Source organism: Pelophylax lessonae (genome assembly GCF_965119305.1).
Source record: "Pelophylax lessonae genome assembly, chromosome: 3".
Taxonomy (NCBI): domain Eukaryota; kingdom Metazoa; phylum Chordata; class Amphibia; order Anura; family Ranidae; genus Pelophylax; species Pelophylax lessonae.
The window spans coordinates 127,123,829-127,137,862 of NC_138770.1; the positions used below are offsets into that span (position 1 = coordinate 127,123,829).

The 14,034-nt window shown below is 42.7% G+C and overlaps 1 protein-coding gene across 1 annotated transcript in view; it reads left to right on the forward strand.

The window, feature by feature from the left end:
* SDC1 (syndecan 1) overlaps positions 1-12,826 on the forward strand; it is a 56,790-nt gene extending 43,964 nt beyond the window's left edge. The window contains exons 2-5 of the mRNA XM_082248873.1: positions 5,669-5,750; positions 6,886-7,988; positions 8,407-8,524; positions 12,651-12,826. Of these exons, the coding sequence (XP_082104999.1) occupies positions 5,669-5,750; positions 6,886-7,988; positions 8,407-8,524; positions 12,651-12,817 (1,470 nt within the window). The 3' untranslated portion in view covers positions 12,818-12,826. The remainder of the gene's footprint in view (positions 1-5,668; positions 5,751-6,885; positions 7,989-8,406; positions 8,525-12,650) is intronic.
* The last annotated feature ends 1,208 nt before the right edge of the window (positions 12,827-14,034 follow it).

A 14,034-nucleotide genomic window follows, 5' to 3' on the forward strand; every position in this document is an offset into this window, starting at 1 on the left:
TAGAACACAGATCAAGCTCAGCCTCTGAAGTGCCATGTGTACTCCTCTATAAGTCAATGGGATTTTACTGACCTGTATTTGTATTGGATTTATTTGTGCGTCCGAACATATCAAATGCAGGAAGACTGCTTCCATTTACATGAGCCCTAATGGTGATCCTAAGCCAATTACCCCCAGTTCACATAATACAGCGATGACCGACATTGCATGTGATTACAGATTGTATAGTTTGAATTTGTATCTGATTCGGACAGAACACACGACCCTTTTTATTGGGTCCGCAGCAGAATCTGATCGCATGGTGGTTAACACCAATGCGATCCAATTCATGTCCAAACTCAGTTCGCACTGCAATATGCGAACTGATCTGGTGGGGTGTCGTTAACTTTGTATTGACACCCCCAGCAGTTCGCGTATGGCATCGTGAACTGCCTGCTCTTTGAATGCGATGCAGGTTCCCACATCACATATATGTAAACCGAGCCTTACTGGAGCCTGATATCATTAGAAGGATATTTTATTTTTCTAACCAAAACCCAATAGTGGCTTATTGTTAAACACTGGTGATGAATGTGCTCGCTATAGTGGCCTTTCCTCTTCATGTCCTTGTGCGCATTCTGATTGGAATAGTACAGGATGCTCTCTGTTCTGCTTTCTGAAGGCTGTAATTAAGGTGGACTGTGTGCCAACTGAGCAAAACTGCTTGTGCGCACCTGGGGCTACCGCGGTCGTTTTTTTCTTTTAAGAGGATACTCATCGGTTTTAGCTTGGCACCTTAAAATTAACACTTACAGAAGAGATCGTTCCAGAGAAATTGATTAAAACTTATTGGCCATTTTTATTTTGACGGATTTGTTTTTTCTTGCCATTCTCATGATTTTGCAAGTTTAGACTGTTCATTTCTTGTCATTGTATTAATATCTGCTGCTGCATGTGTCTGAAGGGCCCCTTCACACCTTTGTTGCTGTTGCTGCATGTGTGTCTGAAGGGCCCCTTCACACCTTTGTTGTTGCTGCTGCATGTGTGTCTGAAGGGCCCCTTCACACCTTTGTTGCTGCTGCATGGGTGTCTGAAGGGCCCCTTAACCTTTTTTTGTATTTTCAAGTCTGCTAAAATGCACATGAAAAGGTTAACATTATAATCCATGAAGCTCATCACATCAGTGTATTGCATTTGAAATAATTGTGCATGCATTTTAATAATTACATTAGTCAATGGCAATGCATGGAAAATTAACGTCCGACATGCATCTTTTAATTGGTGCCCCCGTTTTTTTTTTTTTTTTTTATTACTGCATGCTAATTCTTTTACTAGGTATAAAGCTGACATTGGGATGTCTTGTGTTATGTCTACATTGGTTCTACTGTATATTAATAGATTAGAAAAAAACTAGCACCAGTATACCAAATGTTTGATATAAGATGTTTAGATTTATTTAGTTTGTAAATTCTGTCTCCAAACATTTCCTCTGCAAAGCTGTACTTGTTGTTGCTGGTCAGTGTGTGGGAGGGAGCCCATTGCCACCACAGGCTGGTGCAGCTAGTGTAAACCGATCGTTGTATGATCTGGCGGGGGATCAGCAGTGCAGGCACACACTTGTTGTCTAAGGAGTGTGAATTAGAGGGAAAAAAATAGATTTTTTTTTTCCTTTTCAAAAGCTCTCATTGTTCAGTGTGGAGTGCTCACGTCTCACATTCTCCAGTAGTTTGGCACACAGTTGTTGACCAAACAGGGTCATGAAAAGTCCTTCTGCGTACTGAGCTCCTGCTGGATGGGTACGGTGTCGCGCATCTGTGTAAAGCCCAACTCCAACCAGACAAAATGGATTCGTATGGCAACTATCTACCTGCCAACATTCTCTGTAGCCACTTGTCATTGCAATCGAGTCTGGAGCTCATGTGTTTTCACAATCCCCAGACTGCTCAGTGAACAATTATAAGGTCATTACCCTGGGGAGCCCCCCATATTGACTGCCTAAATGTGTGCCACTCCAGCACCAAATGCATGAAATATGTTGGGCTGACAGGACTGCGCAATAGTCAGACCCTGTGGAAATGCATTTACTGGCAATTTTGTAAAAGTTGTAATTGGTAATGTCTGGGGCAAAGCTGAAAAATCTATTTAAAGTGATACTAAAGTCTTGTGTTTTTTCTTTGTTTAACCACTTGGTTATATGCAAATATAGGCGCTCTTCCACTGCATTGTACGGATCGGTTTTGCTCAGTTTGGCGCTTTTCCACTGCATGTTACGGATTAGCACAGTTCGGTACAGCTGCGCTTTTCCACTACATGGTACGGCTCACTTAAACAGTACCACCTCGGTTGGGGTTCCAAGCAGGCCGTACCGATACCATATCCCACAATCCTTTGCATGCAGCATTGTTTGTTTGTCACTACTAGATACTGATTGGTCAGAGAATTGTTGTAATCCCACCCACTTAGTACTAAGTACTACAACAGTGAAAAAAGCAAACCAAGCCGTGTAGCGTCTATACAGCATTGAAAGGTGCTGACTCGTACCACGCAGTGGCAAAGCAAGCTGGGCCAAGCAGTGCCGAGTGGAACCGAGCCGGTACTTGCAGTGGAAAAGTGCCATATGCGGCCTCTCGGGGCCTGGGCCTTTGTGCCGAGAGGCTGCCTATTTGTGCAAGCTGAAGTCCATACTGGCACCTAACTGAAAGCCAATCATGGCGGTCACAGGATCTTTAGCCCTACCTCCTGGCATCCTAAACATTTTAAAGGACTGGGAGGTGCTGACGTTATGTTTAAAACGAACCTGTTATACTTGCCTGCTGTGTGCAGTGGCTTTGCACAGAGCAGCCTATATCCTCTTTTCGGGCTGATTCTCTTGGCCCATTTCTCCTGCCTAGTGCCTCCATAGCAAGCACCTTGCTACGGGGGCAGCCGAGCTGCTGCTCTGTCATTTGGATACAGAGCCATGGCTTAGCCCCTTCTCTCCCCATTGGTACACTGACTTTGATAGCAGCGGCAGCCAATGGCACTAAATGCTGTGTCCGCCAATCGGGAGGGAGAGTCAGTGGAGTCTCTCTCGTGCAACATCGCTGGATTGAGATTGGACTCGGGTAAGGATTGGGGGGGGGGGGGGGGGGCTGCTGCACACTGCTGCTGGTTTTTTGACTTAATGCAAATATATATATATATATATATATATATATATATATATATATATATATATATATATATATATATATATATATATATATATATATATATATAATTCTATTATCTTCTGCCTTTTTAGAACCACTTTAATTTCAGTTCAAGAGCGCACAGACTTTCCATGTAATCACATCTGCCCTGTATACGATAGTCTGGCTTCTTAGTAGGCTGTGGCCCTCTTTCCCCTAATCTCTAATCCCTTTAAATGGTCACTCAGGAACCTTGAGCCGGGCCTTTAAGTCATTCTGAGCCTTAATGTGCACAAATCCTCATCCCAGTCATTCCCTGGCTGTTAATGTCTAGTCAGACAGCAATCCTCCCAACTGTAATTTCAGTCCACCCTCCCACACCTTAATTCTTCTTTGTATCTCAAGGGCTCAGCTGTTTCATGCTTTGGGTCTCTGAATGGAAAATCTAAAAAGTACTATTGGGTTTTCATGTATTAAAGTAGTTCACCCAAAACCGAACTAACTCTAAATCTACTCGCAGCCACATTCTAATCTAAACGAATCTATCTCTGTAAAGAATAAATCGCTATACTTACCTGTTCTGCACCCGCTCTGGTTTGGTCTCCAGCGGAGGATGCTGTGTGCTGGAAGGAACGTAACCAATAGACTTACTGTACTATGGGGCTTGCGTGGTCGGCTGCCTCTCCTGCACAGTGAAGCTGTGGGACCTGAGAAGCTGCAGAAAAGGTAAGTATAGCGCTTTCTAGTTAGGCTAGATTCATTTTAGAATGTGGCTGCCAGCAGCTTTAGAGTTGGGCTATAGCTGAACTTCTACTTTCTACTGTACATCTACAGCCAAATTTTTTTTTTTTGGCAGAGCTTGGTATCGTGAGTAAAACACCTGGCATGTTTTGGGGGTCCCCCCTCTATTCCTTTCACGTGTATTGGAGAGATTTCTTCTCAGTGAAAACTGAACAAGGAAATCTTATTCTAGAGACATTTTCTGACTAAGACAGGTGTTAGAACATTTCCTCTCTTTTGACCACCACAAAACTTGGGGTTCCTCACTACTTTCTGACAAATAGTGACTCGTCCTGGTAAGCACACACCGTAATATAAAACCTTAAAGCTGTGTTAAACCCAAGAACAAAAATGTCATATATTGGATCTTACAAATCCTTTACTTGTTCTTCCAACCAGTAACACCCCCTGTACTAAGGGGGGGGGGGTGTCCACTCTGGTAGGAGGGGCAGTGGGGACCCCTTAGGACAGCAGCATTTTCTATCTGGGGGAAGGTAGTGTTGGATGTACTAGCTGATTTAGATGAACTTTACTAACAAATTAAAGTTGAATGCTAGTTTGGGCTTCTTAAGCAGTTGCAGAAAACAGGTGTTTTAATCCCCCCCCCCCCCCCCAAAAAAAAAAAAAATTATATCATGACTTTGATGTTAAATACCGGGGTTATTGCTGCAGCTAGATGCCATAACCCAGTTTTTTTCCCCTCAGGTGGCCGGCTTTCCAATAAGTTATCTCCGCAGCAAATTCAATTTTAGAAGCGGTGAAAGGTGGCCCCCCCCCCCCCCCCTCGCTGATTCCCGGGCTAAATTTACTGATCGCTGAGCCCGGGAACCATCCGGCATCTGCATTTTTATTTTTTTCCTCGAGGAGTAATGGCAAGATGGCCACCGCTCACCTCTATTCTCTTGAAGGAACGAAGCAATGCCAACGTCCCTGCTGGTTCTCGTGCCTTTTTAGATCCCAGATCTCTCCGTAAAGAGGATCGGTCATGCTGTGTTTACATAAATTTTGTGTATGTAAAGGGATGTGTACATTCCTTGCGCTTAGCAATTAAGGCGATCGCTTTTTTTTTGCGCCCTGTGTTAAATGCATACGTAGGTCATGTCCACATATGTAAACGTAGTTTGCACCACACATGTAATGTATTGCCCAGAACGTCTGAGCGAGAGCAATAATTCCAGCACTAGACCTCTTAACTCCAAACTGGTCACCTGTAGAATTTTATTTAAAGCGTCACCTACAGTTTTATAATCCAGTTAAGGTTTCATCGAACTATGAAGGAGGCAAACGGTTCTGACCTCTAATCAGGTTTGCAAATCTTTTTAGGTGTTCACTACTACAAAAGAGCTTTGTTAGTAGATCTGTCTTTTAATTGATTGTTGCAGTTCAGGGTACTGTACAGTGCGGGAAACTGGCAGATGTCAGTCTGTAATGTACAGGTGGGGAGACAAGGGGATGCAGAGGATTGGCTGTATAGCTCTGAGCTTTGAATACCAGCATGGAAGGCCTATGTGCTTGTTCTAGGTCATTGACTACTAAAGCTAGAGTTTACAGTCGCGTAGCCAGCATTTTCAAGAGGTTGCCAAAGATGGTAGAATTTTTTTTGAGTAGAAGTAAAAGCCATGTACAGGCCTCATTCAGACGCTCTTTCTAAGTTTAGAAAGTTCTAGTGTGCAAGGTGGATTAGTACTGAGGCTAAATGATTGCTTATTAATAATTAGTGCTTAATTTTTGTTTTTCAGAATATTGTGAAATCTGCTCCTCCTGAAGACCTTGATGGCTCTGGAGATGATGAGGAGGATTTTTCAGGCTCAGGAATGGAGAGTAAGTTCAGTTATTACAAAAGCTTTACTCTGTGACAGATAACCATGCCTACTCCCTTCGGTTCTTTTCACTGCTTTGCAGGAGAATTTAAAGTGCAAATCCACCTTGGTGAAACATGGTACTGTAAAGCAGCACAATTGGAAGCTTCTAAATACACTGCACTTTGTTTAGTTGTGTCCCACTCTTCGTGACCCCATGAAGCATAGCGTGCTAGGCATTTCTGTCCTCCCCTGCCTCCCGGAGCTTTCTTACTTCATGTTCATTATTTAGATGCATGTATCCATCTCGTTTTCTGTTGTCCTTCTTTTTCCTTCCATGTTCCCAGCATCAGGGTATTTTCCAAATGATTCCGCTCTTGGCATTAGGTGGCCAAAGTATTTGAGTTTCAGCTTCATTATCTGTCCTTCCAGTGGATTTCCATTTTTAGTATTGACTAGTTTGATCTTGCTTTCTAAGGGACTTTCAAGAGTCTTCTCCACCACCATAGTTCAAAAGCATCCATTAAGAGTTTAGCCTTCCTTTATGGTCCAACTTTCACAGCTATAAGTTACTACTGGGGAATACCATAGCTTTGACTATATGGCACACTGCACTACTTGGTTGTAAATTATAAAGAGCCAACGTCCTACAAAAGGCCCTTAAATGGAGCCCATGACATCCCCATAGTGCTGCTAATGTTCATTAAAATTGCTACAGAACACTATTTAAACTGTGGACACATGGCAGGGCTTGCTGGAGATCATTGACATTCCAGCCCCTTTAACAAATTGTTGCCACTTTTGATGTTTCCTACCACAAGATGCATAAAAAAAGTCAGACACATTAATGTAGGAGGTGGCCAACACAAACTTAAATGTGAATGAAATAAATGTAAATTTGACAGAGCCAAGTTTTTTTTTTTTTTTTCCTTCACAGGCCTGAGTTCTGGTTTTGGTAGGATGAAAAGTTTTTTTTTTTTTTTTTTTTTTTTTTTTTTTTTTTGCCAGTGCAGGTTCTGTGGTAGTGAAGCTGTTTCAGATATGCATATTTTGGGGGCTGTGCTAGGTGTATTTGCAGTAGAACAAGATGCTGATTTTTCTGTTTTGCATTTATTGGGTCAACACCACTTTTATTCATCAGTTTCCTCTTTTTCTAGGTGTCTTGGTAGAGGATGTCTCCTCGACACAAGTCTCTCCTCTGGCCCCTACGGTTACACAGATATCCACAGCCCAGACGCCAGATATTGCTATTGAAGTGGAAAATGCTACTCAACACACAACTACTAAATCACATGATCTCGATATTTTTGTTTTTCACCCTAATGCGAAAGAACCATTTGCTGATGAAGGTACAACTCTTGAACCTACAACCCATCAGACATCTACTGTAGAATCTGTTGATGATGAATCTGTTGATGATATAAAAAAACACCACCACCACCATCATCATCATCATCATCATCATCATACAACCACACCAGGTACATCTATTCCTGCTGAGGATGTAGTAGTTGACACCACTGCTAGTCCTACTGAAGTTGAAAAGCCTTTTGTTCCCCCCGAGGAAACTACCACAAGTACACCAGATGGGGGTGACATGGTTGATTTAGTTCAGGAAGGGACACCAACAGCTGAAGATTCAGTTCAACACGTTGACCATGCAGAAACCACCTCAGGCTTAACTAGTACTGCATATGCAGAAAATGAGGAGACTACTACGGGTCTAGTAGATATTGGTGAAATTCCAGGCTTTGTGGAAAAAACTACTGTGACAGATGAAGAACATACTCGTAAACATCATCATCACCATCCCCATCATCACCACACCACCACCATGACCACCACTGCAACCTTATTGGATGAGTCTAATGTTCTTATTGAGAGTACAACAAAAAAAGCTGACCATCTTGAGCCTGAAGAAGATCAAAACCAGCAAGGAGAAGCCAACACAACACCAGTTAGTGAAGATAAACACCATGGCCACCACCATCACAAGCACCACCATCACCATACAACTACACCAGGGCCCACCCAGTCTACTGCCTCTGAGCAGTATACAGTTCATACCCAAGAGCCAAAGGGCAGAAGGATCAATGTGCCACCTGCAGAAGTAACAACTGCAGTTCCAGTACTATCTGAAGATGAGGAACCTGTTGGCTCAACTGTCCAGTATAATCAAACCGTTAGTCCAATACAAGATGAAGATACCCCAGATTCCAGTGAGGAGGAATCAGGAGATGGCTCAATAGAACAAGTAGATGTAAGTTTAGCATTCTATGTTGAAGATTCTTTACTTTTTATACCAAATGCTGCCTATGTTAGAAATGTTAGTATTTCTTTGTCAAGTGCTTTCTTCAAACTACTAAAGGTATATTTTAAACCTTCTTTTTTTTTTTTTCTTTCTGGCTAGAGTAAGGAAGATCTTCAATGCCCGCCCCTTTTTTTTTTTTTTTTTTTTTTTTAAATTGCAACCAAGTAGAAGGTAGTAGTCTTGCCAGATTTCAGCTAGCAAATGTTTAATTCATTGTAAATATCCTTATGCAAACTTTTTTTTTTTTTTTTTTTTTTTTATTTCCAAAAGAAAATTTTTTTTGTAACCTCCATTAAGAAATTGGCTACATTTTCATATGCCTTTCTCTGAATCCTTGTTAAGAGGCTTTTTTTTTTTTCTTCTTTAGGACTTGTTTTTTGAAGTTACGGCTCCGGTTGATAAAAGTGACAGGATTGCACCTGCCCCTGGTGATGGCAGTGCAGGTGCCTCACATGGAATAATGGAAAGGAAGGAGCTTCTTGCAGGTAAATAGGGGGAGCAATGTTTTGGGTTTATGCAGAGCCATGTTTATACTTTGGGATGTGGTTTTGTTTTCAATCTAAAATTAAAAAAAATGTATAAAAATATCTATATCATTAGAACTAAATATTAAGGCTGTTTCTTACGTGGGTGTGAGTGTGTACCGTTCACTTGCTTTTATGCAGAGTAAGAACCGATTCATCTTGCATCATTTTGGTTTACGTCTGCCTTCCCAGGTCCTTAATCATGACTTATCTCCTCCCCCCCCCAATGTTGACAGCATGTGGCCTGGTATGGTTCAGTTTTATTTGGGGTTTTTTTTTCTTTTTTTACAATTGTCAGCAAGGAATTCTCCACTGGTTGTTAGGATGCTGGCAGCGCCTAACAACCAATAAACATGCAAAGGGGTATGTCCGTTTACATAGGTTTGCCTAATTCAGATCCGTTTAAATGGAACAGAACTGAGACTTGTTCAATTAAAAAAAAAAAAAAGACCTGAACAGATGTAAACTGATGATTTGTTTGCCCATAGAAATGAATTGGTGTCTGGGTTTTCATCCATCAACAGATGGATAAAATATAGACTAGGGCCCAATTCACACTGGTGCAACATAGGCTCTGACTTTAGGGCCCACAAAAGCTTGTCGGACATTGATATAGGTTCCTGCACTACTTTGGTCCAACTTCGGCCTATTCAATATCCTAAAATTTATGAGTAAAGTGATGCGTAAATGTGAACCAATAAATTCACAAATTTCAAAATGGAACTGTGTAAATAAAGTGCTGTGCAAATGTGAAGTGTTGAAAGTAAATCCACCTTGTGCATACAAAGTAAATATAGTATCCTTATTTCACATGAAAAAGACTTCCAATAAATACAATATGTAATCCTAATGATATCCAAATACAATCAGTGATGAAATAAATCCTTCGATAAATAGCAATATACCAAATCAAATGTCCGTGATTGAAGAAATGGTAACTGTGATCATATATTTGAGAAACGAATCCCAATCACCAGTGCTTGTGTGGTAAAATAAATTCTGTGGTAAACTTCCAAGAGTTTAGTTCAATGTGCCACCTCCACACTTGTGGCCCCCCCCCCATGGGTGGGTATCTCACCTTAAGGTGTGTGACCTTGTGGCTAAGCTCGGTCAGATAAAGCCTCAAACAAATCCCTATGGATCCCTGCAGGATGGATTCTTCACCGTACTGGCTCCCAGCGGGTCCGTATAGCGCTTTAGTGGCTCACATATAAGGGGAAAAACATTCCATAGTGCAAGTATTGTTTTGTATAAAACCAATTTTATTAAAAAAAAAAAATATATATATATATATATATATATATATATCACCTACATTCACTGGGTGCCTGCAGCGCCCCAAACTATACAAGTGATTTCAGATCTGTTTCTCAAGTATATGATCACAGTTACCATTTCTTCAATCACGGACAATTTTGATCTAGTTTATTGAAGGATTTATTTAATCACTGATTGTATTTGGATATTATCATTAGGATCATACATTGTATGTATTGGAAGTCATTTTTCATGTGATGTAAGGATAATTATTTACTTTGTATGCACAAGGTGGATTTACATTCAACACTTCACATTTGCACAGCACTTTATTTTTATTTACACATTTTATTGTTTACATTTTCATTTTTAAATTTTGTGAATTTATTGATTCACATTTGCGCAGCACTTACACATTTTATAACTACTTGCACACTTACCTTAAGGGGAGTGATTAGTGCTAGGGGCATACCTTTTATTATATCCATAGAAGCTCGCAGATCCTTGTGTTAATAACACTCTATCATATAATTACCGTATATACTCGAGTATAAGCCGAGTTTTTCGGCACATTTATTTGTGCTGAAAACGTCCCCCTCGGCTTATACTCGAGTCAAGGGGAAAAAAAAAGTGCGCTCCGACGGGTTTAAGCTTTAAAAATGGCGCCGCCCGTCGCATACATGTCACCGCGCACGCGCCGCCGCCCGCTCGGGAGAGGCCGGCAATAGCCGAAATTATACGAGCGGTGGCGGCGCGTGCGCAATGACGCGCCGGGCGGCGCCATTTTTAAAATTAAGGCGCCTCTGGAACAGGTAAATGAAACAGCTTCACTACCTGCCATTATGCAGAGCTGCGGGCACACTACAAGGGATGCAGTGCTGCGGGCATGGTCCACCTGTACCATGCCCACAGCACTGCATCTCCTGTAGTATGCCCACAACCCTGCATTCTCCTGCACCATGCCAGCCACCCTGCATTCTCCTGCACCATGCCAGCCACCCTGCATTCTCCTGCACCATGCCAGCCACCCTGCATTCTCCTGCACCATGCCAGCCACCCTGCATTCTCCTGCACCATGCCAGCCACCCTGCATTCTCCTGCACCATGCCAGCCACCCTGCATTCTCCTGCACCATGCCAGCCACCCTGCATTCTCCTGCACCATGCCAGCCACCCTGCATTCTCCTGCACCATGCCAGCCACCCTGCATTCTCCTGCACCATGCCAGCCACCCTGCATTCTCCTGCACCATGCCAGCCACCCTGCATTCTCCTGCACCATGCCAGCCACCCTGCATTCTCCTGCACCATGCCAGCCACCCTGCATTCTCCTGCACCATGCCAGCCACCCTGCATTCTCCTGCACCATGCCAGCCACCCTGCATTCTCCTGCACCATGCCAGCCACCCTGCATTCTCCTGCACCATGCCAGCCACCCTGCATTCTCCTGCACCATGCCAGCCACCCTGCATTCTCCTGCACCATGCCAGCCACCCTGCATTCTCCTGCACCATGCCAGCCACCCTGCATTCTCCTGCACCATGCCAGCCACCCTGCATTCTCCTGCACCATGCCAGCCACCCTGCATTCTCCTGCACCATGCCAGCCACCCTGCATTCTCCTGCACCATGCCAGCCACCCTGCATTCTCCTGCACCATGCCAGCCACCCTGCATTCTCCTGCACCATGCCAGCCACCCTGCATTCTCCTGCACCATGCCAGCCACCCTGCATTCTCCTGCACCATGCCAGCCACCCTGCATTCTCCTGCACCATGCCAGCCACCCTGCATTCTCCTGCACCATGCCAGCCACCCTGCATTCTCCTGCACCATGCCAGCCACCCTGCATTCTCACCCTGGGCTTATACTCGAGTCAATGATTTTTCCCATCTTTTTGTGCTAAAAGTAGGGGCCTCGGCTTATACTCGGGTCGGCTTATACTCGAGTATATACGGTATACTGCGCTGGTAGCCTTGTAAGGAAAAAAGCAGCCAGCACAACAGACGGTCTGTGTTATATTAAAAACAAAAAAAAAAAAAAAAAATCAATGACCTAATAACGACACAAAGAATAGATATAACTGAAGTTACTATAACCAGTTGCACATAGTGCAGCGAATAGTGGTTGGTACATAATGTGCTGATTCATGCTGTAAGTAATAACACTGAAGCGAATAGTGGTTGGTACATAATGTATTGATTCATGCTGTAAGTAATAACACTGAATCCAAGTACCATCAAAAAAATATGACCAAAGGAAGGAAAGAAGAAAGTTCACAAAGGCAGAGTCCATATTAAAGTGAAAATGTTAATCTTCAACTTGTGACCCAAGTGATGACAGATATATTTAGAAATGTGAAGGGTTGTTGGAAGAGGCCCATGTTCCATCAATATGGGAACAATGTTCTTTGGGGTGGGGGTGCCCCCAAAAATCAATACAAGTTCTTTATCTGAGCAGGCAGCTCAGGAAAGGGGTAGCGGGGGGGGGGGGGGGGGACTGCTTGCTCGTCTAATACACCCCCCCTTTTTTCTGACCTGCATACTCCGATAAAGGTCTGGTATGGATTTTGGGGAGGGGGGGGCAGCCCACGCTGGTGGGTTTTTTTCGTGGGGTTCCCCTCAAGATCCATTCCAGACTTAAAGGGCCTGGTATTGTCGGATTCAGTTTATTGAAGTCATCCGACAAGTCGAACATGAAGTTGTAGGGTAAAGTCGGGTCGGAAGTCATCAAGACTTCCATGTCAGAGCAGTGCTAACCCAGCCTAATTGAACACCACTGTGAAAGGGGCTGAACTCCCATTATCTAAGCCTAATGCAATACTTTTCATTCCAGGTATCATTGCTGGCGGTTTGGCAGGATTGGTGTTTGCTGCGTCCTTGGTGGCATTCGTGTTCTACCGCATGAAGAAGAAAGATGAAGGCAGCTACTCGTTAGAGGAGCCAAAACAGTCAAATGGGGGATACCAGAAACCACGGGAGCAGAGGGAGTTCTATGCATAGACTTCTATTGCTAAAAACGTTTTCACTTTTAGTTGCCCGAACGGCCTGTCTACTTTCTTGACCTACGCCCACAGCTTTTCCTATGTGGCCCTTGTTCGGTACAGACTCCAATAAACATTCTTAATTTAAAAGGAAAAAAGCGTCTACGAAGTCTCTTGTACAACACCATGTCCTCTTCTAGAAGATAAAGGCCGTGTTATGTTTGTTTTTTGGATCTTTCCTGCAGTCAAAGACTAAATTGGACTAAGGTGAAAGACTAACTTTGACTTCAGCTGTGTTGGAAGAAAGTACAAACTTGCGTAACATTCTAACAAGAACTTTTGATCCATGTTTGATCGTTCTGCCACAACCAAAAATTTAGACAGATTCCCCATCCGCCCACCCCCCCCCCCCCCGCCCCAAGAAATGGTTAGTCTGTTTTTTTTTTTTTTTAAAGTTTTTGACTCCAGCACTTAAATTGCAAGCTTTTGAAATGGAACACTGTGGCTGAGTTATTGATGTGTGTAGCAGCCAGATGCAGTAGATGTTTTGGAAACTTGCACTGTATGGGCAACTGTTGGAGTCTGATCGACTATAAGCTGCACAAGTTTCTCCCATCCCACCTGTTAGAAGTCAACTCAGTTAAAAGTGCACATTTCCAGCAACCTACCTTGAGTAACAATATGGAACTGTAATAAGTGTCCATTCAATGTACCTATATTCAATCTTCAGGCTGTGCCCAAGGGTATTGTAAAAAAAATATATATATAGTTCAGCTTTAAACTGCCACACATTTATTCATAGCTTTAAACAGGCCTGTGCACACAAACAGTTGACAATTCAAGCATTAACAGCATTCCAATGTGCACCTTGTTGTGTTTTTTTTTTTTTTTTTAACTTTTAAATCTATTGCACTACCCTGTCAACAGGTCTGCATTCTTTGTTTTTATTTTTTTTTTTAAATCATATTTCACTTTTTAACAGATTTTGCTTGCTATAAACTCTGTACAGGATTATTGATTTGTTTTGTGTAGACTCTACCAAGCCAAAATGTCTTCTCCTTCCCATATTTTTTTTTTTTTTTTTTGTAACCTGCCCTTTATGATTGCTGTATGAGTGTAGTGCCAACCTTTTTAATGTATAGTTTTCTTAAATGCAAGTGTATATTTCTAATGTAAATTTGGTACGAGTTAAGGGAAAGTGTAAAAATGTAGGTTAAAGAGGGTCATTTTTATTTT